General features: G+C 43.5%; 2 protein-coding genes across 4 annotated transcripts in view; one reads left to right on the top strand and one right to left on the bottom strand.

Moving 5' to 3' along the window:
• Positions 1 to 27838, bottom strand: part of brf1b (BRF1 general transcription factor IIIB subunit b) — a 482080-nt gene that overhangs the window by 230902 nt on the left and 223340 nt on the right. Inside the window, exon 5 of the mRNA XM_072568024.1 lies at positions 13414 to 13486. Coding sequence (XP_072424125.1) covers positions 13414 to 13486 — 73 coding nt within the window. The remainder of the gene's footprint in view (positions 1 to 13413; positions 13487 to 27838) is intronic.
• On the top strand, positions 1520 to 5680 carry LOC140476055 (BTB/POZ domain-containing protein 6-like). 3 transcript variants are annotated; one of them, XM_072568021.1, is made up of 5 exons: positions 1520 to 1675; positions 2965 to 3277; positions 3394 to 3484; positions 3815 to 3933; positions 4222 to 5680. In XM_072568021.1, the coding sequence occupies exons 2-5, from the start codon at positions 3060 to 3062 to the stop codon at positions 5252 to 5254; spliced, it is 1461 nt and encodes a 486-aa protein (XP_072424122.1). In that variant the 5' UTR covers positions 1520 to 1675; positions 2965 to 3059; the 3' UTR covers positions 5255 to 5680. The 3 variants fall into 3 exon arrangements, with proteins under 3 accessions (XP_072424122.1, XP_072424124.1, XP_072424121.1); XM_072568023.1 differs by lacking the exon at positions 1520 to 1675 and adding an exon at positions 2198 to 2675; XM_072568020.1 differs by lacking the exon at positions 1520 to 1675 and adding an exon at positions 2199 to 2816.

The following is a 27838-nucleotide window of genomic DNA, read 5'->3' as shown; positions in this document are numbered from 1 at the left end:
CCAAGACTATATCCCAACTCCTCTAAGTTTTCATTTACAAGTTCCCTTTCCTTGGTGAAAACCAAAGCAAAAAACTCATTTCGGGCTTCCCCTTTCTGCTCAGACTCCACGCACAAGTTCCCTCCGCTATCCCTGATCTGCCCTACCTTCTCCCTGATCATTCTCTTATTCCTCATGTATGAGTAAAATGCCTTTGGGTTCTCCCTAATCCTTCCTGCCAAGCCTTTTTCATGCTCCCTCCTGGCTCTCCTCAGTCCATTTCTGAGCTCCTTTCTAGTAAGCCTGTAATTATCTAAAGCTGTGCTAGGTCCTTGCTTTCTCCACCTTACGTACGCTGCCTTCTTCCTTTTGGCAAGAGGTTCCTTTGTTCTCGTCATCCAAGGCTCCTTAATCTTACCCCTTTTCACCTGTCTCAGAGGAACAAACTTGTGCATCACTCACAACAACTGCTCCTTAAATAGTCTCCATATGTCTGCTGTGCCCTTTCTGTGGAACAAATACTCCCAGTCTATACTTCCCAACTCCCGTCCTATAGCATCATAATCTCCTTTTCCTCAATTGAATACCTTCCCTCGGTAATTGCTCCTTTCACTTTCCAAGGCTTTGCTAAACGTGTGGCAGTTGTGATCACTGTCACCAAATTTTTTGGCTGCCTTCCTCAGGCAGCAAGTATATTTGGAATCAATGGGATGGAAAGTTGGTGATGGACTGAGCTGTGTTCACAACTCTCTGTAATTTCTTATGGTCCTGGGCTGAGCAGTTGCCATACCAAGCCCTAATGCATCCCGATAGGATGCTTTCTATGATGCATCTATAACAATTCCTTGGAGTCTTTATGGACATGCTGTGAAGTTCCTTTGCGTTCTGAGGAAGTAGAGGCATTGTTGTGCTTTCTTGACTGTAGCATAAACATAAGTGGATCAAGACATATTGTTGGTGATCATCACTCCCAGGAACTAGCCACACCAGATAATGCAATTCTCCTCTTAGAAAAACAAGAGCCTCATTGAATCTTTGATGTCCATCTGAGGGGGCAGATGGAGCATTCCAGTAATGCCTCACCTGAAAGATAGTACCTCCAACAGTGTTTCTATTCTAGGTTTTAGTGATAACGCAGCCATATGCCTTAAATCAATAGAAATGTGCTTTCATCATCAACAGGGCCACTCGATAATATTCAGATTTTACTGTTTGTTAAACCCAGTGTTATGGAGTACTTTTAAACTTGTAGCCTTTAATACTGCATTGCAAGGGTTAAACGAAAAGAACACTAGAGTCATATCAACTGCAGATCGCAATCAGTAATTTTTTTGCATGATGTTTGAGACTTGTGTCATGACACCCAAGGTTTGACAAATAAAACGTTGGCGCTTTTAAAAAAAATAACGTGCCCTTTAAATCCTGCAAGGCATGGATATTTTATTCGCCAGGATTGGGAGCTCGGAGTCCCTCTGCTGACGAAGGTTGGGATCGGTAAAGAAAGCAGATGGTTTATCTTCAAGCCCAACCTCCCAGCGCTTGCTCGATTCCCCGGAATCGCTGGTTTGGACAGGAGGAGGAGGAGGAGGGCTCAGAGCTGGATCATGGCTTTCTGCTGCTGGGAGGATCGAAGAACCCAAACTTTCACCGCCTCTTCTCTCCTAACCCCGGTCAGCTAACAAAAAAAGCCGCCCAGGTACAGTAGAGGAGCTTGAACAAAGCTAGACTCAGCCGATTTACAGAAGGGAAAAACAATAAGGGCGTGTGTTGCAATGAGATTGTCCAGTTTGGCCTGGGAGTGGGGCCGGGCACATCGAGCGCTCTGTGTGTGTGTGTGTTTGTGGAGGTATCCCTCCCCACGTTTGCTGATCAAAGTATAATCATTAAAACAAAAACAAAAAGAATCTAGTTTGCGGCTCTGATTAACCAGTAGGGGGGGGGAAGAGAGGAGAAAGGGGCTTTATTTGTTCCACTGAACCGTGCGTTTTAAAAGCTGCCATTAAATTGAATCCTGAGTGAACTTTAATTTCCAAAGGCAGTTCCCCCCACCCCTACTTATCGGTTTTAACCTGAGCCGGTCGGTACGTTAACACACCCCCTGGAATTAATACACCAACACACAGGGCTGGTGTGTGCAGTGAGATACAGAATTGTGTCTCTATGTGATTGTGGGTGGGCTGATTGGAGACTGACACGCAAATCTCGGTGTCCGCCAGCCCCTTTTTCCTCTCCATCTTCATTTCCCAATCAATCCGGGGCTGAGTACTCATCCCTCCCCCCCCTCTCCCTTCCCTCCAAGCTCACCCCCTCCTTCCTCGTATTATTGGAGCCTGATGTTTGGGTTAGGTTTTCATCACGTGAACACCTGCCGTTCGTAAAAGAGAGAGAGAGAGAGCGAGGCAGCACGATCTGATCGTTTGTAGATTCACAGGCAGCTCTGGAGTAAAGTCTACAGGTCGGAATTAAAATAGATCTCCAAGTGCTGCTTCTCGCTGGCGGGGAAGAAACAAAAGCCTCAACTGCACTCTTCCAACTTTTACCCCGGAAGAGACAAACAGCGTGTAAAGAACAACAACAAATCTCGGCAGGATTTCTCCCCCCCCTTTTTTTTGGCCGGATATTTACTGGAGTGTTTTTATATTTGGGGATTTTTCAAGTCGAAGGACGAGGAGGGAAGAGGAAGAGCACAGTCGCAGGTTTTTTTGTTTTGTTTACAGTGTGATTTAGTCTTGAAGGGGGTGAAAAAAACTTTACTGCAAATCTGGCTCGCATCCACTGGTGGAAAATTAAACTCAAACAGTCCAGAATCTTTATGTTGCTCGTGAAATATATCCAGGGTCAGTACATTGATAGAAAGTTGCTTTTCCTATTTGTTTTTTTTATGTGAATTAAGAGCCCACTGTAAATCCCGGAGACTTTCGGGTTTGTATCTCTATTCCCCCCCCGCTCCCCCCTTGACTTTTTTTTGTTCTTTGATGTTTTTAGAAACCCTGAGAAAGTCCAAGAGTGTGAAGAGAGAAAGCAGCGGTAGCAAGCTCCCGGCTTGCTATGAGATCGTAACGCTTTCCCTGGGTAAGAAGATGGCTGCAGAGTTGTATCCCTCCAAACACAGCAGTAGCAGCAGCAGTCTGCAATCCAGCGAGAACAGCAGCAGCAGCGGCTCTGGTAACACTGTCAGCAGCAACAGCAGCAGCTCCAAGCGCAGCTTCCTGCTCCGCCAGGGCCAGCAACAAAATCTCAACAACAACCACATCCAGAACAGTAACTGGCAATCCTTTTACCCCACTCTCCGGGAAAGGTAACCACTCACTGCCTTCCCGCCTCTCTCTTTACTCCTGTTTGTGTTTTTTTTAAATTTTTCAAATTAATTTTCTTAAATAACCTAACGTTTTGCTCCCTCTCTCTCTTTTGCAGAAATGCAATGATGTACAATAACGAACTGATGGCCGACGTGCATTTTATTGTGGGCCCTCCTGGATGCACACAGAGAGTTCCAGCTCATAAGGTGTGTTGTGCCTTAACCACGGGAGCTGTTTGAAGTGTATTTTGTTGGAAATGAATGCATTAAACAGGAGTCACAATCAGCGCGGGGGAATCGATCCGTTTATTTGCTGAGAGTTGCGTGACAGGGAGCGATTGTTCCACTTACATGCTTGGCAACTAATTACTGTTTTCTCTCTTCAAAAAAAAAGCAGTTAAGCGCATTAGAAATTACATACAAGGAATGGGGTTTTTTTTTGCATGTGGGATCCTGCAGGGAAAGGCGTTGCTAATGAATGTGTGCGCCCTGTTCCTAATCTTTTGTTTGTTTTGAACTTGTGTTATTCCCTTCCAGTATATTCTGGCAGTCGGCAGTTCCGTTTTCTATGCCATGTTTTACGGGGAACTCGCTGAGGATAAGCCCGACATTCATATTCCAGATGTGGAACCCGCAGCTTTCCTTATTCTGCTAAAGTAAGGGACACAGTGTGTGTGTTTGGGGGGGGGGGGGGGGAGTGGCGTGGGGACTATGAATAACCATTTAAAGCATGTTATTTGATCACTCACTTAAAATCCGAGACACTACTTTTAAAATGCTGTCTGCGACTACTTTGCTTTAAGATGAAGAAATTCCCAAGCTGCCTTTAATTTTTTTTTGCGTGCATTGGATTTAAGTTAATTCCTCAGGAATTTAATTTTTTTTTCCCTGCGTGAGGTTTAAGTGGTGAGCTTTTCAGTGAGTTTTTATTCTCCTCTCTGTAGGTATTTGTACAGTGATGAGATTGATTTGGAGGCAGACACAGTGCTGGCTTCACTGTACGCTGCCAAGAAGTACATTGTCCCGTATCTGGCAAAAGCTTGTGTTAACTTCCTGGAGACCAGCTTGGAGGCAAAGAATGCTTGTGTCCTACTGTCCCAGAGTCGGCTCTTTGAGGAGCCTGAGCTGACCCAACGCTGCTGGGAGGTGATTGATGCCCAGGCAGAGCTTGCCCTCAGGTCAGAGGGCTTTTGCGAGATCGATCTGCAGACTTTGGAGATCATCCTGTCCCGGGAAACACTCAACACCAAAGAGGTGGTGGTGTTTGAAGCCATTGTGAGCTGGGCAGAGGCAGAGTGCAAAAGGCAAGGGCTCCCTCCCACTGCCCGCAACAAGAGGAGCGTGCTGGGCAAGGCTCTCTACATTGTTCGGATTCCCACCATGACACTGGAGGAGTTTGCCAATGGGGCTGCACAATGTGACCTTTTGACCCTGGAGCAGACGCACAACATATTCTTGTGGTACACTGCGCTGAAGAAGCCGCAGTTGGAATTCCCCACCACTCAAAGGAAGGGGCTAGCATCCCAACGGTGCCATCGCTTCCAGTCCTCTGCTTACCGCAGCAACCAGTGGAGGTACCGGGGCCGCTGTGATAGCATCCAGTTTGCGGTGGACAAGCGCATCTTTATCGCCGGTCTCGGGTTGTATGGCTCAAGTTGTGGCAAGGCTGAATACAGTGTCAAGATCGAACTGAAGCGGCAGGGGGTGGTCCTGGCTCAAAACTTTACTAAGTTCATATCAGATGGCTCCAGCACCACTTTCTCAGTCTGGTTTGAGCACCCGGTGCAGGTGGAGCAGGACACCTTTTACACTGCCAGTGCCATCCTGGATGGCAATGAGCTTAGCTACTTTGGACAAGAGGGAATGACAGAAGTGCAGTGTGGGAAAGTGACATTTCAATTCCAGTGTTCATCTGACAGCACTAATGGCACAGGGGTACAAGGTGGGCAGATTCCTGAACTTATTTTCTATGCATGAACAAAAAAATGCTCAAACCTGCCTCCCTGAAACTAAAAACAAAAGATGTTTTGCATCCAACTGCTGCTAACAGAATGGAGCACAGCAAGAATTCAGACTTCCTGCTGCTTCAACCGATTAATATATTAAACTCCACACGTGGGCCTCTTACATCAAAAATCACGCAGAGTCAAACCATCTTTAAAATTTGAAGGAATGTTTGATTGTAAATTAACTTTATTTATTTATAATGACTAGAAAGTTATTTGACTTACTGACGCTGCACTGGGCAGTGTTCAGTAGTGCACTCCTTTTTGTGCTGTACCTATTTTGTACAGGTGTTCTGTTTAAAGTGGCTTGAAGTTGACCAATGAATGACAATGTTTTAACACCTCCAGTGTACTTGCAAGTAATGAACTGTACAGTATAAAGATTTTTACATGGTTATCTTCTATCCTGAAGTTGTCTTTATTACAGTTTAGGGAGGTAGAGGATCAGAAAAGATTAGTGATCAAAATGATCAAGTTCCAAATATAGTAGAGCTATTAGTTTGTACATCACTGACTTTTGTAAAAGTGCTGTCTGGTTCGGATTTGAATAGGGTGTTCACTTTGTTCCTCTGTCACTCTATACTTCAATTTAAATATTAAATTGCTATAGTCCCACATGACCAGCGGGCTTCTAATATGAGAGGCACTGCACTGGTGATTTAATCTGAGGGTCACCGTTGAGATGGGAAACTTCATGGTAACTTCATTCAGTGTCGGTCTGGAATTTTCTGAATGTACTAGGTTAGAAACTGAACAGTTCCACTTCTGTGCCAATTTGAGTGACTATTAACATTTCCCTCCTTTTCTTCCATCAAGTGTACCGAGCAAGAGCTTGTACAATATCACACCAGCAGATTACAGGATAATGCCATGTTGTTAAAAGGAGTTAGGAGACTATCACCAGAGTGGTACTGGAGATGTATATTACTAGCCACCATCCCTGTTACACAATGCCTTTCCCTCTCCTATGCACTTTTTGGGATAACATTACTCGAACCTGTTTTTGTATATGCAGGGCAATGCACAAAGAGAAACCGGAGTGGTTTAAAGTTTATATTAATCCAAAAAGCCATTTAATATTTTGGAACAATCCTCAAAAGTTCAGGTAGAGGAGTGTTTAAATGACTGGCTCCCCTCATCCCACAGCTGACACCTTCACCTGGGCCTACAGTTCAAATGCAGCTCAGGTTGATGCCATCTAATAACTGAAGTGGTCCATGGGATGAAAGTCTGGCTAGATCCCAGCCTAGACCACAGCCATCTGGCCCCAGCAGCAGAATGCTCATACAGTCAACACAAACTAGCAGTATGAGAGGAAATGAGACGACACTGTTCTGAAGTTAGGGTGTAACAGAGCACGCAAGTACAGAGGGAGCTTTATTTTAGCTTAGATATGGCATAGTTGGTGCAATGTTATCAGTGAAGTAAATGGAAAAGTGTTCTTCCCACTGCTACTGCTATGCTGCCCCTTCTTGAGTAAAAGTTAGTTTTGCAGGGCTTCTTAAACTATGATAGACAAACTTTCATCACTTGGAAATGAATGCATCTTTCAGGGATTTGGTGGAAGGCAGTGAGATTTAGAACTGTAGCAAAGGGATCTTCTTGTAAAGGCTGCATTTATTGTGAATGCCATCACCAGGTGAGCATGAGCAGGAACACAGCGCTGCACTGGCAGCCATTCTATCGGGCACTTTAGCATCTGGACAAGGTGGAGGATCCCAACAAGGGGATACAAGAATAGTCCTGGCTTCTGGAAGGGGCCCTCCCCAATAGCACTGCAGCTGCACCAAGTGGTGACACAACAGCAGCCAAGCAGATCTACTCCATAGACAATGCCAGGGAAAAGAATTTCCACTTTGTCATCCCCAGTCTAGTGACCTCAGCAGCATACATGCATATAGATGCTTCCTGTGGCTGATGTTAAGACACATGCCTGTGATATATGGGCATCATTTTAGCATTATAGTCACTCATTTTATAAAAAACAGCAGTTTCCAAAAGGCTTAAATTGCAGTTTGGAATTTATTTCTGGTCTGTTTGTCAAGTCCAGTTAGGATAAAAAGGAGTAAGCATAAGATACACCATGGCTTTGTGTTTTACAAGCATGTAGCCCACGGTGGCAACTCCTCCTCCTGCTATAGAGACCTGGTAACAGGTTATCAAACTGCTGGGCTAGTGGGGACACAAACAAGGGAATTAAAGGTATTAAAACAGACAGCAATAAACCAGTTGAAAGCAGAGAAACAATGCTGTATATTAAATGGACCAAGGAGATAAATACATTTTCACCTTATCATTATTTTGAGGCCCAGATGTTCTTGGCTTTTTACGTTAAATGTGAAACCACTGACAGATGTGTAATACTTCCACTGAACTGAACATTTGTATTGTGTGCCAACAATGCCTTTCAACAATTTACACATGTGAAAGGCTTTTCATTACAATGCACAATTTACACAGCTCCCTCAAGACAGCGTGTGGCAAATCAACACTCAATTTTTAGTGTGTACACATTATTTAACCAAAATACAAACTCTACAGACCCCTCCCCCAACATTTTCAGAATAGAGTAAGATTTCTGATAAAACAAGACACCAAGCAGGACACAGCGATGCAGTGAGGAGAGAGGAGGTAGAATATGCTAATAGGTTCAGTCTGTACCAATGTTTTTGGTGATTTCCAGACACTAACTCCAATCTAAGTGAAAAGAAGTCCCTCCAAAATTTCCCTCTAGGCCTCTCTAATCTTTCAGCCAATAGCTTTACGTCCATGCTCCCTGCTTAGTGACCTGCAAGAGGAATCGGTCCTTCCTATCCACTTTCCATAATTTTATGCATCTCAAAACTTTCCCTTAGCTTTCTCAAATGCAAAGAAAATCCAAGCCTAACCAATCGTTCCTCAAAGTTAAAATTCTCCGTCAGTTTCAATTACATCATTTCCCTAATGTGGTCACCGAAACTGTGTACTGTACTCTAGATGTGGCCAAAATAATGCTTTATACTGTTCTAACATTACCACAAAATTTAGAAAAGGGAACAGATACAGACAAATCAAAAGGAAGACAGTCACTCAGTAAGCACAAGAGAGTGAGGCAAAACATCCAACATAGGATAAAGAGAGGCATGTGTGCATTTGTACATACAGAAATGAATGACAGATCCTACACAATAAAAGTACATAAATGACTATAATTGGGAAAAGACAGACACAAGATGAATATTCCACTGATTACCTCATCAACTCCGACTGAAAATGCATAGAAGGGACTCAGCTTGTTTGTGTTACTCTCCTTAAAACAGTAACCCATTCACACCCACTTGTGATCTACCATTTAATGAAGGGCCATGGACTACTGCCATTAAGTTCACAGCAGGAAAGTAATGACAACATAATAATTACTTTTTTTAAAAATGCTATCACAAATACACTTTGACCCATCATCTCCTCACATACCCACAATACACAAGCTACGTCATTTAAAAATCCACTATCAACATCAATGCACTGACTATTACGGAGTTAAAAATCACAACACCAGGTCCAACAGGTTTAATTGGAAGCACAGTAGCAACGCTCCATCAGGTGATTGTGGAGGGCTCGATCGTAACAGAATTTATAGCAAAAATTTGCAGTGTGATGTAACTGAAATTATACATTGAAAAATTGATTGTCTGTTAAGCCTTTCATCTGTTAGAATACAGTGATAGTTTCACTTCTTTCATGTGTAAATCACAAAACCCTTTTTTTTAAAAAGTTGCATTCTCGGGTTAGCTGTTAACAATGGTGATAGCTAGACAATATGTTGAAGGTGTTAGCCCCCTGTGTTCTCTGTCTATGACCTGATGTTTAGATTGATTCTAATCTAAAAAGTGAGATAACAGAGTTAACCAGAATTAACCTGGTGTTGTGTGATTTTTAACTTTGTACACCCAAATCCTGACTATGACTGGCAGTTAATGAAAAGGTCTCATTCCAGAATTTATAAATATTGTCTGTGTCCTTGCAGTCTCTCTCAGCTTCTCATTCTACCTTACTCTGTATATGTTTCTTTCTTTCTAGATCTGTGTCTAGCAATCCTTTCTGTACTTTTATCTCTTGTACTTATATAATAAGGTAGCTTTCAACAGTAAAGTTTTGTGCAGCTGTTTTACCACAGACAACCAGCAGCGATACAAAGGCCTGAATTCTCAGTGTCCACATATTATCAGACAGGGCCAGCACTATTCTTTATAGGGGCCCAAGCAGAAAAGCAAATGTGACCTAACTGAACAGTTTCCTTGTCTGGAGATTTAAATCAAAAATAAAAAGACCTGTTTATTCCACCAGCCATCAGCAGTCGCAACCTTCAGTTTCCTTTGTCAATCTCAAAAATCAAAAACAGGCCAACAAATTATTTTTCCCCCAAAAGTTCTGTTTGCACTCACCTCAGTTCAACGAAGTTACTATTTCCCAACTTTGGACGAGTGCCAGGATAGAATTCGGTAATTACAGCAGACACTCATCCTTACATCATGACTATTGTTGTGGAAGATGGATTGTATTTTCCAAAGGGGTGAAGCGTTAACAGCACACACAAAGCTTCTCTTCCCGGTCTGTGATGAGCTGGTTAACCTCCAACCAGAACTCTGCTGTTCAGCCCTGCAAGTGGCTACAGCTAAGGCTCCAGCTAATTAGCCAGTGACCCTGTTGGAAAATGCTTGTGTGGAGGTGATCAAATTCAGTTGCATTTGAGGTTCTCTCCCAGCAATCCATCTCATCCCAGTCCCACGGGTCTTAGCATTACACCAGCTCTCACAACCCACACCTCTGGACTGTCTGGTTTCTTCCAACGTTTGGTTCTGGACAAGACTGAGAAAGCATCATTGGTCATGGTCACACATTGATTACCCTTGGAACCTGTCACTAGGAACCTGTCCTCAGTCACTATCTCTGGTCAAACTATATCTCATACGCTCTGCATCTCAAAGGGAACAAATACGATTTCTATACTGTCCTTCCCCACCTCAGCTGTTGAAACCAACATCCATGACTTTACTCCAGACTCAATCATTCCAATGCTCTCCTTGATGATCTTTTATTTTTCACCTTCTGAAATTTAACTATCTAAAACTCTGCACTTGCACCAAAATCACACAGATTCCTATCAACTCACCATTTGTCTTTGCTGAGCCACATTGGCTCTCGATCTATTAACACTTATTTCAAATTCTGATTCTCCAAGTCTCTCCATGGCTTCTCTCCTCCCCAACTCCGTAGCTGTTTCAACCCTACAACCTGCAGATCTTTGCATTCCTCAAACTTTCGTGCGGGTTCCTAACTTCCGCCCCACCATGTGCTGTTTGAGCTTTCAGCCATCCGGGTGTTAATTACTGAAATGTCCCACCATCACCTCCACCACTTTATGTAGGATTCTTCTTAAAATGCATTTCTTCAATTATGTTTTAGCCAACACCCCCACCAAATATTTTCATGCTTGGCACCAATTTCTATCTGAATATAATTTTATAAACTGCTTTGGATTTTCTGATGTTCTGCTGTGGAAAGTCAAGACCTAGAATTAAGGTACAGGTTCTGTAGAACTTTTACCTAACATTGCTCTGAATATATCTTGATTTTTATGGCTTAATAACTCAGTTCTTGCTCAAAGTTGAGCAAATCACATATTGAGGAAAAAGAGGCATGGTTATCACATTCTGAATTTGACTGAATCAAACACAGAGTCAGCTGGAATAGCAAGCCAGTCGTATGTGAATCCCAACAGACACTAAGGATTGCTACAACCAAAGTCACATTGCAACCAGTGAAGCATTACGGGTGGCTAACCTTGTTCATCCTTCAGGTCACTGAGCTCACTTCTAGGAAGTGCACATAATGCACATAACATCTGATTTCACTATTTCCCCTTTGGGGATTGAAGCATATTCAATCACAGAAGGCAACACTCAAGTTTACAGGAGTAGTGGAATGGTTGTATCACTGAATTAGTAATTCAGAGATCTAGACTAATGGTTCAGAGCTATTATGGCAGCTGGGAAATCCGTATGTTGCTAATTAAATAAAGCTGGAATTTTAAAAATCTCAGTTAATAATAATGACCATACAATTACCAAGTTGTTAAACCATCTGGTTTACTCATAACCTTTAGATAAGGCAATCAGCCATCCTTCCACAGCCTGGCCTAAATAAGACTCCATTGAGTACAGGAGTTGGGAGGTCATGTTGCGGCTGTACAGGACATTGGTTAGGCCACTGTTGGAATATTGCGTGCAATTCTGGTCTCCTTCCTATCGGAAAGATGTTGTTGAAACCTGAAAGGGTTCAGAAAAGATTTACAAGGATGTTGCCAGGGTTGGAGGATTTGAGCTATAGGGAGAGGCTGAACAGGTTGGGGCTGTTTCCCTGGAGCGTCGGAGGCTGAGGGGCGACCTTATAGAGGTTTACAAATTATATGGGGCATGGGTAGGATAAATAGACTCCCTGGGGTCAGGGAGTCCAGAACTAGAGGGCATAGGTTTAGGGCGAGAGGGGAAAGATATAAAAGAGACCTAAGGGGCAACTTTTTCACACAGAGGGTGGTACGGGTATGGAATGAGCTGCCAGAGGAAGTGGTGGAGGCTGGTACAATTGCAACATTTAATGGGTATATGAATAGGAAGGGTTTGCAGGGATATGGGCCAGGTGCTGGCAGGTGGGACTAGATTGGGTTGGGATATCTGGTCAGCATGGACGGGTTGGACCGAAGGGTCTGTTTCCATGCTGTACATCTCTATGACTTTATGACATGTAGTTGACTCAATTTGATTCTGAAATGACCCATCAAATCATTTTGGATGTAGCAGAAGCACAATTCGAGATAGCCAATAAATACTGACCTTGCCAGACATCCTGTGAATTAATATTTAAAACAAACTGCCTTGCTTTCAGTGTAAATCACTCAAAAGCACTTAGGAGCAGGAAATTAGGATAATTTGCTCCTTGATCTGCAAGCCTACAACCAGTAAATCAGCATAAACCTGGTCCAGTGGCACTTTATTCCTATACAAATCCAAGCCATTATGAGATTCCTCTTGTTCCAGCAAGGACTTTGAGCAGATTCCTTGCCTCTGCCCTTCTTATCTGCATTCAGTACTGAGGGAAAGCTGCACTGTCAGAGACAGCATCTTTCAGATCAGACATGAAAACAGCACTCCATTCAAGTGGACATAAAAGATTCTTCAGCATTACTTCAAAGAACAGCAGGGGTGTTGATCCGATATTTATCAGAATCGATATCACAAAAACAAATTATCTGGTCATTCTCACATTGCTGTTTGAGAGAGCTTGCAATCAAATTGGCTGCCACATTCCTTACATTACCACAGTGTATGTATTTCAAACATTTTTCACTAATAGTAAAGCACTTTGGGATTCAAAGATCACGAACGTCACTATAAAAATGTAAGTCCTTTCTTTTCAATGCCCTGCAAGGTCAAGATGACCAATTACCATTCTCCCTACAAATTTATCCCACCTTTCATGTGCTTCACAGACCTACACGTTTGCTGATGTTTGGGTCTTCATATGTGGCCACTGTTCAATGGTGAACATTCAGCAGAAAGCACCAGAGAACAAACCTTTCCCCCACTTCTATCTGCAGCATTCTTTCCACTGCCTCTGGCAAAGATCAGCTAACTCGGCACAGACTTCGGGGATTGAATTTTCCTGAACTGTACGGCACACGAGAAATTGGAGGAGGAGTTGGCCACATGACTTTGAGTCTGCTGCATCATTACAACTGAACTTTCCTGCACTGGCATCTTCCCATATCTCCTGATTGCCCAAGACCCCCCCACCCCCACCCCCAAAAATCTGCTTATCTAGGCTCAGGAACAGTGAATTGATTTATTGTCACTTGCATTTTACAGTGAATAATACTGTAAAATACAGTGAAAGGTTCAACTGTCACCACAATCTGGTCCCATTTTGAACAGTTTAAGAATAAAAAGAGTAAGAAGTTATAACTGGAAGAGTTCACCCTTACACAATGACGGGATTATACAACCAACATAGGCTGTGTTCACTGTTACAGATGAAAAACAAACATTGGTGTACTTATTAATTAGTGTGTGAAAGGAATTATTGGTTACAGACCTATTGCTGGAGCATTTATACAAAGCTCTCTGGCCAGGAGCAGAAAAGTCTTTCCCAACACGTAGACATTCACCTGAAAGAAAGTTTAACAAGATTTAATACAATAAACTTGAACTTTTAAACTATACTTCCTCTATCCTCTTCACTTGGAAAAGTGGCCTCAGCTGTTTTTAGCGCTTGAATGTTTGCTGACACCTTTGAATAACCAACTGCCACAAAGGAGTAGGAAGGGGCCAAATGGTCATCTCTGTGCAGGAGACCCTGACCTCATGTGATGCAACCCTGCTGTAAAGCACTTTGTGTATCCACCATCGACAACAAACCTCTCCTCCTCCACCACCACTCCGCAAAAACAAAAACAAACCAGGTCCTTAGCTTATGGGGCTGCTGTTCCAACAGCGTCACTGCACTGCACACCCCCCCCCCCCCCCCCAATTTGGAGTAAAGCAGATCGAGGCGGAATTTGATAGGGGCATATAAGAGTATGACACTTTAGATAAAACAAACAAAAATTGTTCTCGTTAGCTGTTGCAACAAAAGCTAGGGAACACAGATTTAAGCTTTGAGTGTGTTGGGGGATGGGGGTAGTGAAAATCAAAGACGACCTTTGTTTTAATGCAGCAAGTGGGAGTAACTTGGAACTGGCTGCTGTCAAAGTTAAATGAACTATTTCAAAGGAAACTGAATGGGCACTTGTGGGGCGAAGGGAACAATTGGGGGAAGGGGTTCAGGTTTTTAGTTCCTTGAAAGAGGTGATGTGAAGGTGCTGGATCACACAATCCCAGGTTATGTCACAGCTGTGTCACAGGTAGACAGGGTGGGAAAGGAGGAATGTGGCACACTTGCCTTCATCAGTCAGAGCACTGAATACAGGAGTTGGGACGTCATGTTGCAATTGTACAGGATGTTGGTGAGGCCACTTTTGGAGTATAGTGTACAGTTCTGGTCACCCTGCCATAGGAAAGATATTATTAAATTGAAGAGAGTGCAGAAAAGATTTACAAGGATGTTACCGGGACTGGAGGATTTCAGTTATAAGGATAGGCTGGATAGTCTGGGACTTTTTCTCTGCAGTGTAGGAGGCTGAGGGGTGACCTTAGAGAGGCTTATAAAAATCATGAGGGGCATCGACAAGGGGAATAGCAAATGTCTTTTCCCTAGGATACAGGAAATAATTTTAAGGTAAGTGGAGAAAGATTTAAAAGAGACCCGAGAGACAACTTCTTCACACAGAGGGTGGCTCACATGTGGCATGAACTGCCTAAGAAAGTGGTAAATGCAGGTACAGTTACATTTAAAAGACATTTGGAGAGGTAAATGAAAAGGAAAGGTTTACAGGGGTATGGACTAAATGCAAGCAAGGAGGACCTTGTCAGTATGGACAAGTTGGAGTGAAGGGTCTGTTTCCGTGCTGTATGGTTCTATGAATGGGACTAATTTCTCTTCGAAGAGCCAGCAATGTCTTGAAAGACCAAATTGTTTCCGCTGTGCTGCAAAGACTCAACAACTTACTTTTTCCTACGTTCAGTAATTAGCTAAAATGACCACTCCAAGAGGGAGTCTAGATCACAAACTGATGAAGTATTAAAGAAAAGGGTATGAGAGGCATTACTGTGGAGCATAAATTGGCAGCAGATGTTCTCAGGGAAATGGCTGACATGAATGTGCAGGTTATTTAGGCAGCAATTGCTGTGAGTGCTGGACAGGTTCGTCCCACTGAGGCAAGGTGAAGGGATCTTGGGTGACAAGAGATGTGGAATATCTAGTCAAGAGGAAGAAGGAAGCTTACTTAAGGTTGAGGAGGCAAGGATCAGACAGGGTTCTAGTGGGTTACAAGGCAGCCAGGAAGGAACTGAAGAATGAACTGAAGAGAGCTAGAAGGAAGCATAAAAAAGCCTTCGTGGATATTTTTTAAGGAAAACCCAAAGGCATTCTACACTTATATGAGGAACAAGAGGTTGGCCAGAGTGACGGTAGAGCCGATCAGGGGTAGTGGAGGGAACTTCTGCCTGGAGTCAGAGGAGGTATGGGAGGTCCTTAATGAATACTTTGCTTCAGTATTCACGACTGAGAGGGACTTTATCGTTTGTGAGGACAGTGTGAAACAGACTGATACGCTCAAACAGGTTGATGTTAAGGAGGGGGATGTGCGGGAAAGTTTGAAAAACATGAGGATAGATAAGTCCACTGGGTCAGACGGGAGATACCCAAGACTACTAAAGGAAGAAAGGGAAGAGACTGCTGTGCCTTTGGCAATGACCTTTGCATTCTCACTGTCCACTGGAGTAGTACCAGATGATTAGAGGGTGGCAAATGTTACTCCCCTGTTCAAAAAAGGGAACATGTATAATCGTGGGAATTACAGACTAATCAGTCTTATGTCGGTGGTGGGCAAAATATTGGAGAGGGTTCTGAGAGACAGGATTTATGATTACTTGGAAAACCACAGTTTGATTAGAGTTAGTCAGCATGGCTTTGTGAAGGGCAGGTCATGCCTCACAAACCTTATTAAATTCTTTGAGGATGTGATGAAACACATTGATGAGGGTAGAGCAGTGGATGTGGTGTATACGGATTTTAGCAAGGCCTTTGATAAGGCTCCACGTGGCAGAATCATTCAGAAAGCAAGGAGGCATAGGATACAGGGAAATCTGGCTGAGTGGTGGTAGATGGAAAATATTCAGCCTGGAGCTCAGTAACCAGTGGCGTTCCGCAGGGATCTGTTCTGGGACCTCTGCTCTTTGTGATTTTTATAAATTACTTGGATGAGGAAGTGTAAGAGTGGGTTAGTAAGTCTGCCGATGGCACTAAGATTGGTGGAGGGGTGGATAGTGTGGAGGGCTGTTGTAGATTGCAACGGGACATTGACAGAATGCAGAGCTAGGCTGAGAAGTGGCAGATGGAGCTCAACCTGGAAAAGTGTGAAGTGATTAATTTTGGAAGGTCAAATTTGAATGCAGATTACAGGGTTAAAGGCAGGATTCTTGGCAGTGTGGAGGAACAGCGGGATCTTGAAGTCCACGTCCACAGATCCCTCAAAGTTGCCACCCAAGTAATAGGGTTGTGAAGAAGGTGTACGGTGTGTTGGCCTTCATTAGCAGGAGGATTGACTGTAATAGCTGCAAGGTTTGCTGCAGGGAAGCACAGTGGCTCAGTAGTTAGCATTGCTGCCTCACAGCACCAGGGTCCCGGGTTCAATTCCAGCCTCGGTTGACTGTGTGGAGTTTGCACATCCTCCCAGTGTCTGCCTGGGTTTCCTCTGGGCGCTCCCACTTCCTCACACAATCTAAAGATGTGCAGGTTAGATGGATCGGCCATGCTAAATTGGCCATAGTGTTAGGTAGTCAGGGTAAATGTAGAGACTGGCTGGGTTACTCTTCGGAGGATCGGTGTGGACCTGTTGGACCGAAGGACCTGTTTCCATACTGTAGGGAATCTAATCTAGTCTCTACAAAGCCCTGGTTAGACCACACTTGGAATATTGCGTTCAGTTCTGATCGCCTCATTATAAAAATGATGTAGAAGCTTTAGAATGAGTGCAGAGGAGATTTACCAGGAAGCTGCCTGGACTGGAGGGCATGTCTTATGAAGAAAGGATGAGGGAGCTCAGGCTTTTCTCATTGGAGCTAAGAACGATGAGAGGCGACTTGATAGGGGTGTACAAGATGATGAGAGGCAGAGAGTGAATAGTCAGAGACTTTTTTCCCAGGGTGGAAATGGTTATCATGACAGGGCATAATTTTAAGGTAATTGGAGGAAGGTTTCCGGGAGATGTCAAAGATAGGTTCTTTACTTAGACAGTGGTAGGTGCATGAAGTGCACTGCCAACAGTGGTAGTAGCGTCAGAGACATTAGGGACATTTAAGCGACTCTTGGATAGCCACATGGATGATACTACAATGAAGGGCATGTAGGTTAGTTTGATCTTAGAACAGGATAAAAGGTTAGCACAACATCAAGGGCCAAGCAGCCTGTACTGTGCTGGACTGTTCTGTCTTCTATGTTCTATTACAGTACAGATGGCCTTTGGGTGAGGAATGTGGCGTACATGATCAAACAGCCTGCTAACATTCAATATTTGAGCTTACACCTTAAGAGTGACCACTTTTTCTAGGGACAGGAGTGTGGCAGATATCTGTGCAACTGTAATACACAGAACATAATCACAGATTAGAATCCCTACTGTGTGGAAGAAGGCCATTCAGCCCATCAAGTCCACACTGACCACAATCCTATCCCAGTAACCTCACATTAACCATGGCAAGTCCACCTAACCTACACAACCTCAGTCTATGGGCAACTTAGCGTGGCCAATCCACCAAATCTGCACAGTTAGACTGTGGAAGGAAAACAGAGCACCTGGAGGAAACCCACTCAGACATGGGGAGAAATGCAAACTCCAGAGTCACTCAAGGCTGGAATTGAACCCTGGTCCCTGGCACTCAGAGGCAGTAATGCTAACCACTGCTGCCCAATCATCTTCAGTGAAGGAAATACCTGACTTATTCTGAGAGGGAGTCAGCGGTAACTGAGCTGGAACAACCTCTGGAGATGTGAAGGGAGTGTTTAAATGTTGGACATTATGGAGAAGAATCACTAAGTACCTGTCACCCTTGAATATGAGATTCACTGGGTCTTACAGTGAAGCACCATTCCCATGTGTTTCCTTCCCACAGCCACTCTAACAACGTTACAGTCCAGGAGGAGCTCCCTTTATGACACAGCAGCTCCATTCACTCTCATGGGCACCTCTACAAACATTATAAAGCTCTGGTTAGGCCCCATTTGGAGTACTGTGTCCAGTTTTGGTCCCCACACCTCAGGAAAGATATACTGGCACTGGAACGTGTCCAGCAGAGATTCACACGGATGATCCCTGGAATGGTTGGTCTAACATATGAGGAACGGCTGAGGATCCTGGGATTGTATTCATTGCATTTTAGAAGATTAAGGGGAGACTTAATAGAGACGTACAAGATAATACATGGCTTGGAAAGGGTGGATGCTAGGAAATTGTTTCCGTTAGGTGAGGAGACTAGGACCCGTGGACACAGCCTTAGAATTAGAGGGGGTCAATTCAGAACAGAAATGCGGAGACATATCTTCAGCCAGAGAATGGTGGGCCTGTGGAATTCATTGCCGCAGAGTGCAGTGGAGGCTGGGACGCTAAATGTCTTCAAGGCAGAGATTGATAGATTCTTGTTGTCTCGGGGAATTAAGGGCTATGGGGAGAATGCGGGTAAGTGGAGTTGAAGTGCCCATCAGCCATGATTGAATGGCGGAGTGGACTCGATGGGCCGAATGGCCTTACTTCCACTCCTATGTCTTATGGTCTTATCAGCTTGGGAACTGAAACCGTGGCCTCTTCCCCATTTGCATTTGCCACACTCAACCCCTACACCAGACCAGTGGTGTCCACCCCTCCCATCCCCAAGAAACTACATGACAGCTTTTTTTAAACCCTTGAAAAGTCCTTGTTGAGGTTTGCAATCTATTACCTTAGAAAGATCCAGGGTAGCTTTGGCACCTAGGCATCAAACGTAACACAGCAAGGACATGAAATAGAGTGGAAAATAAGACAACAATCTACTACAGCAGCATTGCTGCACTGTTCAGTGCCTGGCCTCATCACTTTAAGTACACTATACACAACATCTCTGTCATAGTAGTCTCATCAGGAACATCATGGGAAACTATTCTTTGACCAGTTCAACATATAGTGTTAGGTTTAAACATTGTCTAAACATTCTATTTTTAAACAGTCAAGGACATAAAACAAATAATCAAGTTGTTAAATATTTAACGAGAAATTAGTGGGGCCACTGACAGGGATATTTGGTGCAATCTTGGCTGATCCAGGAATGATAGCAAAACCACCGAGTCGTAGAGATCTACAAAAAAAGGCTCTTTGGCCCACTTTGTCCACACCAGTCAGATATAACCCCCTAACTATTCTCATTCCATTCCCCTGCACTTGCATGATTAACATTGCAGATGTAGACCTAAATACTTATGTTTGGAGGTTTCTGCCTTGACCAGCCTTACAGGCAGTGAGTTCCAGATTCCCACCACCCTCTGGGTGACAACGTTTTTCCTCACATCTCCCCTAAACCTCCTGGCCCTTATCTTAAAGCAATGCCCCCTGATCATTGATCCTTCCATCAAGGAAAAAGATTTTTTCCTGTTTACCCTATTTATTTTATACAACACAAACATGGATTCCAGAACACAATACTCGAGCTATGGTCTCATACAGTTCCAGCATTACCTCCTTGCCCTTAAACCCGATGCCTCACCTAATAAAGGCAAATGTCCTGTATGGCTTCTTAACCACTTTACCCATCTGTCTTGCTACCATAAGGGGCCAGTGAACATGGATATGCACCAAGGTCCCTCTGATCCTCTACACTTTCCGCTGTCCTACCATTCATCATGTACCCTGTATTTCCTTGCCTTGTTGTCTAACCCAATTTTATCACCTCACATTTATCTGGATTGAATTCCATTTGCCATGGATCAGCCCATCTGACCAGCCCATCTATACCCTTCTATAATAAGGCTAACCTCCTCTCTATTTACCACTCACCTATTTACATATCATCTGTGAACTTACTGATTAACCCACCTACATTCAACAGGCTTCCAGTCACAACATCACCCTCCAACCATTATCCTCTGCTTCCTGCCAGTCAGCCAATAACAGATTGAATTAGTCAAATTTCCTTGAATCCCAGGGGGTCTTTTCTTTGCTATCAGTCCCCCAATCAAGACCTCATCAAAAGCCTTGCTGAACTGCAAGTAGACTACATCAATTGCATTCCTTCATCTGCACACCTGGTCCTCTCTTTGAAAAATTCAGTGAAGTTGATCAGACATGACCTTCCATGAAAAGGGCCTGTGAAGATTCATTATGATTATACCAGGAATGGGAGCTATAATATGGAAAGGCCCCTGGAACAAAGAAGGCCAATAGGGGTTTAAACAGGGGTTTGAAAAATTCCAAGATTGAAGAAGGCATACATTTAAAAATTGCTTCAGTTGGTTAACAGTTTAGGAACAAAGGGGCACTTACTCAAAATTTATTATGAGGGGAATAGAATTCTCGTGCAACAGAAGACAGACATTCAATCCAACAACTCTTTCCAACAGTGTGAGAAAACATTTCTTCTAACTTATCCAATGGGTCATATGTTTTATACAGTCTAAAAAATCATGAAAATCAGATGTGCCATTAAAGATATTTGCATTTAAGCAGCACTTACACCATGTGGGTGTTTTACGTATTATAAGCAGACAAAAGGAATATTATGACCACAGGAACGCTACAGTGTGGAAGCAGACAATTTGGCCCTTCGAGTCCACACCAACCCCTCTGAAGAGCATTCCACCCAGACCCACCTGGCCCCCTCTCTAATCCCTCTAACCCTGCATTTACCATGGTAAATTGATCTAGCATCCCTGGACAAGATGGGCAAATTAACATGGCCAACATACCTAATCTGAACATCTACTAACTGTGGGAGGAAACCCACACAGACACAATGGCAATGTGCAAACTCCACACAGACAGTTGCCAAAGGCAGAAATCGAACCTGGGTGCCTGGCGCTGTGAGGTCACCCTGAGGTCACCCTGAGAAATGGTCACATTCAAAATAATCACTTTTGGTTTTAAAGGAGAATTTTAAGGAGAGAGGTAGGGAAATTTCCAAGCGTGGGACGGAGATGATTGAAGATACAGCCACCAAAGCTGGGATGTGGGCTGGGTGGTACACAGAAGATGTCAGAGGCTGAGAACAGAGAACTTAGGGGAGGGGCGTAGAGTTGAAGGAGTTTAGTTAAGGAGTTAGGAAACGGCAAGAACATGTATGAATTTAAACACTAGGATGAGCAATTAATTAAACCAAAGACATTGGTGACCTTCAGGCCATGCCCAGGATAGCAAGGACGGGTGAATGGAGCGAGATACCAATCGCAGAATTTTGGAGAAAAAGAAATTTGCAAAGCAGGAAGGATAGGAGGCCAGACCACAGAGCATTGTAGTAGTACATTCTGGCTGTGATAGTGACAGGGCAATAGTTTTAGTTGCATATGGGTCAAATCAGGGTGAATACAGACAACAATAAGTGAAAGTGAAAGCAGCTGGACAAGTTTAAAAAAAAACAAAGACTGCAGATGCTGGAAATCCAAAACAAACTCACCTTGTTGGAAAAACTCAGCAGGTGAGGCAACTTCTTTGGAGAGGAAGCACACTTAACATTTTGGGTCCAGTGACCCTTTGTGATCCAAGACGACAACTCAGCTTGGAGTTACATCTGCACAAAGACTGCAGACAGGTCTGATTCATCTCAATTCAGTGACCAAAGAGGGGAGTGAAACCAATAGTGACTTTACAGCATAGAAAGAAGAAAATCAGGCTCTGGTCTTCTCAATATTGAGCTGGAAGAAACTGAACCTCAACGCTGGAGATTATGACAAAAAGAGGAAAGAATGAAGAATAGTACATTATGTTTCATGTTAAGAGGTTAGTATTAGAACAGATACAATAGACTGTAGGATGACAGTAACTAAATAATAATGATGTAATAACTAGATAATGATTAGTGATGACAAGGGACAAATACTAACCAAAGACATCAGGGAGAACTTTGCTTTGAAACAGTGCTATTGAATCCCTTACATCTACCTGAGAAAAGGTAACTCTGACACACGCAGTATTATCTCTGTGCTGACCTGGAGTGCTAGACTGAATTTTGAAATCTCTTGAACTCTTGAAATCTCTTGAATGAAACTTACAACCTTCTGACTTGGATGTGAAAATGCTGCAAGCAACTTCCAAAGCAAGGGTTATTGATTGCCTCTGACCATACTTTAACCCGAAAGTGTGAGCACTTGTGGAGAGAAAACAGCATAATTTTCGAGGTGAGGAAATCTCTCACGTGAAAGTAAAATATTCCATGGCATTACTAAAAGAAGTGTTCTCCTTGGGAACCCTAGCCAATTGTTATCTTTCAACCAGCAGCACACAAAAAAAACCATTATCTGGTCAAACAAGTCAGAGGGTACATGGAATATTATCTCTTCAAAGTATAACACTGTAAAGCAGCATCCTTTTTTGATCCAATATTGAGCAGTTGCCAATTAAAAAGCACTAAAAAGGAAAACAATTGTGCTGATATGGGCCAAGCAAGCAAGCAACTCAATCAAAGCAAGCAGCTGGAAAGACAAAAATAAACCAAGCACCAGCTGCATTTGGGTAGATTTTACCAATGCCGCCTGGCCAGGTTAAAATGCAACAAATGGCAATCTAATTTAGTCCTCGACAGCTGTTGCTGAGGCAAACCAATCAGCTAAAATGTGACTTAAACAGGCTGTAAAGGACAAATCCTCTTGTTGGGAGGATTATGTTTGGGATGGGGGTGGTGTTTCACAGAGTGTTATGTGCTCGTAAGCTCACCTAACAACTCAAACATCCACTCCCTCCAATTGTGGCAGGTAGCACCAAATATAAGATGCACTACAGCAACATACCAACGTGCATTCCACACTTTCCCAGACTTTGGTGATGAAGATCGCAGGTTAAGGCCAGCGGATGCATGGGAACATAACTTACTAATCACATAGTACCTTGGCTTGAAAATCTGTCATTCCAAAATCTTCACCAAGTCACTATCTGGGAACTCCCTCTCTAACATACATAAATGTGAGCTTCAAGAACTGCAGCAGCTCAACCACCTCTCAAGGATACACAGGGATTGCCAACAAATGGCATCCTGGTCAACAATGCCCTTATCCAGAGCATCGTCTTTTTAAAAAGCACTTTGACAAGGGAGCATTCTTCACAGATGAGTTTACACAAATAGACTTTCCCTCATGAATGCCATCACCATCACCACCAACACAGGTAAATAAACACAAAGACAAGGCAGTCTTGTTTATGATTAGAGTGGTGCTGGAAAAGCACAGCAGGTCAGGCAGCATCTGAGGAGCAGGAAAAACGTTTCAGGCAAAAGCCCTTCATCAGGAATGAACTCATCAGGCTCATTCCTGATGAAGGGCTTTTGCCCGAATCGTCGATTTTCCTGCTTCTCGGATGCTGCCTGACCTGCTGTGCTTTTCCAGCACCACTCTAATCTAGACTCTGATCTCCAGGGCATTCTGACTCCCTCAACAAGGCTAACTATTACATGAAAGTCAAAAATCACACAACACCAGGTTATAGTCTAAACAGGTTGGACTATAACCTTATCAATTGTCCACCCCGGGCCAACACCAATACCTCCACATCATATTACATGAAAAACTACCCTTACCTTATCACAGAAACATGTCACTGGCAGCATCTCCCCGTGCAGTGCCACAAATATAAACAGGAGAGCACAAGCAAGGGAAAAGGAATTTATTCATGTTTTACACATACACAGTATTTCACTGCCTTCCAGCCTCAACAGTTCAACAGCTTCAGACCAGAAGCCTGCTGCTACTACTTGTAGCTGTTCTTACCAGATCTGCTGACATTGCATGTCACAGCTGCCTACCTATCCACTAGGACATTACTGAACCAGATGGGCTGTTCCAACAATCAACAATGGATTCATGGTCATCATTTGATTCCAGACTTTTTAAATTGAACTTAAATTCCACCATCTGCTGTGGTGGGATTTGAACCTGGATACCGAGAACATTATCAGAGTCTCCAAATTAACAGCACAGCAATAATACCATTAGGCTAACGCCTCCCCTTAGGTTGGGACTCCAGTCACTGGTGTTTAGAAGAATGAAAGGTGATCTCATTGAAATACATAGGGTAAATACTGAGAGGACCTTTTCTCCTCATGGAAGAGCCCAAGACCAGAGGGCAGAGTCCCAGAATAAAGGGGCAGCAACTGAAGACTAAGATGAGCAGGAGTTTTTTTTCTCTTAGAGGGTTGAGTGTCTTCCGAACCCATTCCCACAGACAGCTGTGAGGACAAAGTCCTGGTGTATATTTAAGGCTGAGATAGATTCTTGATTATTAGGGGAACCAAGGGTTATGGGAAAAGAGTAGAAAAGTGGATGTGAGGAATGACAGATGTCACAAAGCTGGCCCTTTTTCTAAAAGCTGTTCCTTCTTCTCAAAGATACTGTGTCCTTGGTTTTTTTTCCCCAGATGGGTCATAAAACAGTTCGGGCTCAGAATTGGCTGGGTTGGTTCAGAGATGTGAAGGGAATTGGTACCTTTTTGTGTATACGTAAATAGATGAGACTTTAGGCCACAGCTTTCATGCTTTAGAAATAACCTGTATAACCAAAGGGGCGTGGTCAGTCCTGGAAGCTGAATTCTTGTTGTTAGTCAGTTCAGTTGCAGCTGTGGGCTGTCTGGACTTTTGCCTAAAACGTCAATTTTCTTGCTCCTCGGATGCTGCCTGACCTGCTGTGCTTTTCCAGCACCACTCTAATCTAGACTCTGATCTCCAGCATCTGCAGTCCTCACTTTTGTCCTGCGTGGAAACAGGCTGCTAGACCCTCCCTGCTTCTGCCCTTCTAACTTTGACCTGTAAGCCTTTGTTTCATTTTTCCTCTACGTTTAAGGGAGTTTGTTTATTGGGACTGTGGTGTATTTTCAGAACAGCACAATTAAATCCAGTTTGGATAGACTGAATTCTGTGGGTATTCTATATTCTGTTCTTTGTGTTTCATTCCGTAATTTTGTGAGTAAATTTTTGTCAGTTTTAAAACCGGGTAGTCAACCTAGCTAATTTACTCCGGGTAATTTTCACCATACACTTATTGAAACAATAGTAAAGTTACAGTCTGGGCTGCCTGCTTAAGAATGTTTTGAGTGGTCTAGCCTAGTCCATGATGCCATGCCTGCTCTTATAGTCTTAAGGCTCGGTTCTGGTTCCACGGTGGTTCGACATTTATATCAACGGTTTAGATGGGAAAAATAGGAGGTATGGTTACTAAGCTTGCGGATGACACCAAAATTAGTAGTATGGTGAACTGTGAAGAAGGTTATCTAACAGTACAATGAGATCTTGATCAGATAGGCAAATGGACTGAGAAATGGTGTTAATTCAATTTAGATAGATGCAAGAGTTGTATTTTGGTATGACAAACCAAGGCAGAATTTACACAGTTAATGGAAGGGTCTTGGGGACGGACTTAGGGATGAGGTTCATATTCCTGGAAAGTGGCATCTCAGGTAGACAGGGTGGTGAAGGTGGCATTTGGTATGCTTGCCTTCATTGGTCAGAATACTCAGTACAGGAGCTGGGACAAAATATTGCGGCTGTACAAGGCATTGACAAGGCCACTTTTGGAATACTGCATACAATTCTGATCACCTTGCTTCAAAAAGGAAGTTGTTAAATTAGAAAGAGTTCAAAAAAGATTTACAAGGGTGTTGCTGGGACCAGAAGGTTTGAGTTATAAGAAGAGACTGGATAGGATGGAATGTTTTTCCCTGGAGTGTCGGAGGCTGAGAGGTGACCTTATAGAGTTTTTAAAAATCATGAAGGGCATAAACACGGTGAATAGCCAAGGTCTTTTCCCTGGAGTCGGAGAATCCAAAACTAGAGGGCACAGATTTAAGGTGAGTGGAAAAGACTTAAAAAAAAGACCTGAGGGGCAACGTCTTCCGTACATAGGGTGGTGGTGCATATACAAATGAGCTGCTAGAGGAAGTGGTGGAGGCAAGTACAACATTTAAAAGGCATCTGGATGGGTACATGACTGGGAAAGGTTGAGAGAGATATGGGCCAAATGCAGGCAAATGAGATTAGTTCAAAGTTAAAAATCACACAACACCAAGTTATAGTCCAACAGGTTTAACTGGAAGCACTAGCTTTCAGAGCGGCACTCCTTCATCAGGTAGTTGTGGAGTGTAAGATGTCTTACAATTAGTTCAGTTTATGATACCTGGTTGGCATGGACTTGTTGGACTAAAGGATTTGTTTCCATGTTAGATGACTCTATGACTCCTGTTATGATGAAAGGACATCAACGCAAAACATGAACCCAAAGCTTTTGCACCACAGATGCTGCGGAGAGCTTCCAGTAGTTTCGGTTTTAGTCATACTGGCACATTTTCTTCACTGCCGTCTGACTCTCAAGCACTGGGTCATGCTAAGGACACCTAAACAGAGTTCAGCAGCTGTCCTTGGCCACACACCCACATCCAGAGAGTTATGTTGGAAGTAACCCATCACCCCCTTCTCAAGACAATAAATGGGCAATGGTCCTCATACCCCTGAATAATGTACTTTTATTAAACATACAATTTGCCTTTAAACAACGTGGCACGGTCGCTCAGTGGTCTGCACTACTGCCTCATGGAACCAGAGTCCAGATTCGACTTCAGCCTTGAATGACGCTCTGTAGAATTTGGATGTTCTCCAGTGTCTGCATCTGTTTCTGCCAGGTGCTCCAGTTTCCCCCCGCTGTCCAAAGATGTGCAAGTTAGGTGGATTGGCCATAGTAAATGCACAGTTACAAGGATAGGATCAGGGGCGACGGCTGGGTGGGATGCGCTTCAGAGAGTCAGTGCAAACTTGTTGGGCCGAATAGCCTCTTTCCACAATGTAGAGATTCTACGATTCTTTGCACATTGAAGGTTATTCAGTCTTTCAGAGTTGGCTGTGTCATTCAGTTAGATCATGTCTGACCAGTACTTCAATATCACTGACCCACCTTCATTTTCTCATCTTTAGTAGTTATTTTAATCAACCTGCTCAGACATGCAAGCTTAGAGTTAGAGAAATCTACAGCACAGAAAAAGGCCTTTGGCCCACGTCAGTCAAAACAACCACCTAACTACTCTAATCCCATTTTCCTAACTCTTGGCCCATAGCCTTATATGCTTTGACAGTTCAGAGGAAGTTCACGAGATTAATTCCAAAGACGAAAGGCTTGCCTTCTGAGAAGAGATTGAGCAATTTAGGCCAATACACACTAGATTTTAGTACAAAGTTAAAAATCACACAACACCAGGTTATAGTCCAACAGGTTTAATTGGAGGCACACTAGCTTTCGGAGCGACGCTCCTTCATCAGGTCATTGTCTGATTGGCCAACAAGGGGGCAAGGCCACATTGGATTTGGTACTGGGTAATGAACCCGGCCAGGTGTTAGACTTGGAGGGAGGTGAGCACTTTGGTGATAGTGACCACAATTCAGTTACGTTTACTTTAGCAATGGAAAGGGATAGGTACATACTGCAGGGCAAGTGTTATAGCTGGGGATAGGCAATTACGATGCAATTAGGCACAATTTAGGATGCATAGGATGAGGAAGGAAACTGCAGGGATGGGCACACTTGAAATGTGGAGCTTGTTCAAGAACAGCTACTGTGGGTCCTTGATAAGTATGTTCTTGTCAGGCAGGGAGGAAGTGGTTGAGTGAGGGAACGATGGTTTACTAAGGAAGTTGAATCTCTTGTCAAGAGGAAG

The sequence above is a fragment of the Chiloscyllium punctatum genome, chromosome 4 (assembly GCF_047496795.1).
Source record: "Chiloscyllium punctatum isolate Juve2018m chromosome 4, sChiPun1.3, whole genome shotgun sequence".
Lineage (NCBI taxonomy): Eukaryota > Metazoa > Chordata > Chondrichthyes > Orectolobiformes > Hemiscylliidae > Chiloscyllium > Chiloscyllium punctatum.
The sequence above is the reverse complement of the archived record's forward strand: the minus strand, read 5'-3'. Positions and strand labels throughout refer to the sequence as shown.

Excerpts from the sequence above, each read along its gene's own strand:
- LOC140476055 (XM_072568020.1), top strand. The coding sequence starts at position 2,792 with ATGTTGCTCGTGAAATATATCCAGG. Across the intron at positions 2,817-2,964 it reads GCTCGTGAAATATATCCAGG|AAACCCTGAGAAAGTCCAAG; the intron begins GTCAGTACATTG and ends TGATGTTTTTAG. Across the intron at positions 3,934-4,221 it reads GCTTTCCTTATTCTGCTAAA|GTATTTGTACAGTGATGAGA; the intron begins GTAAGGGACACA and ends TCCTCTCTGTAG.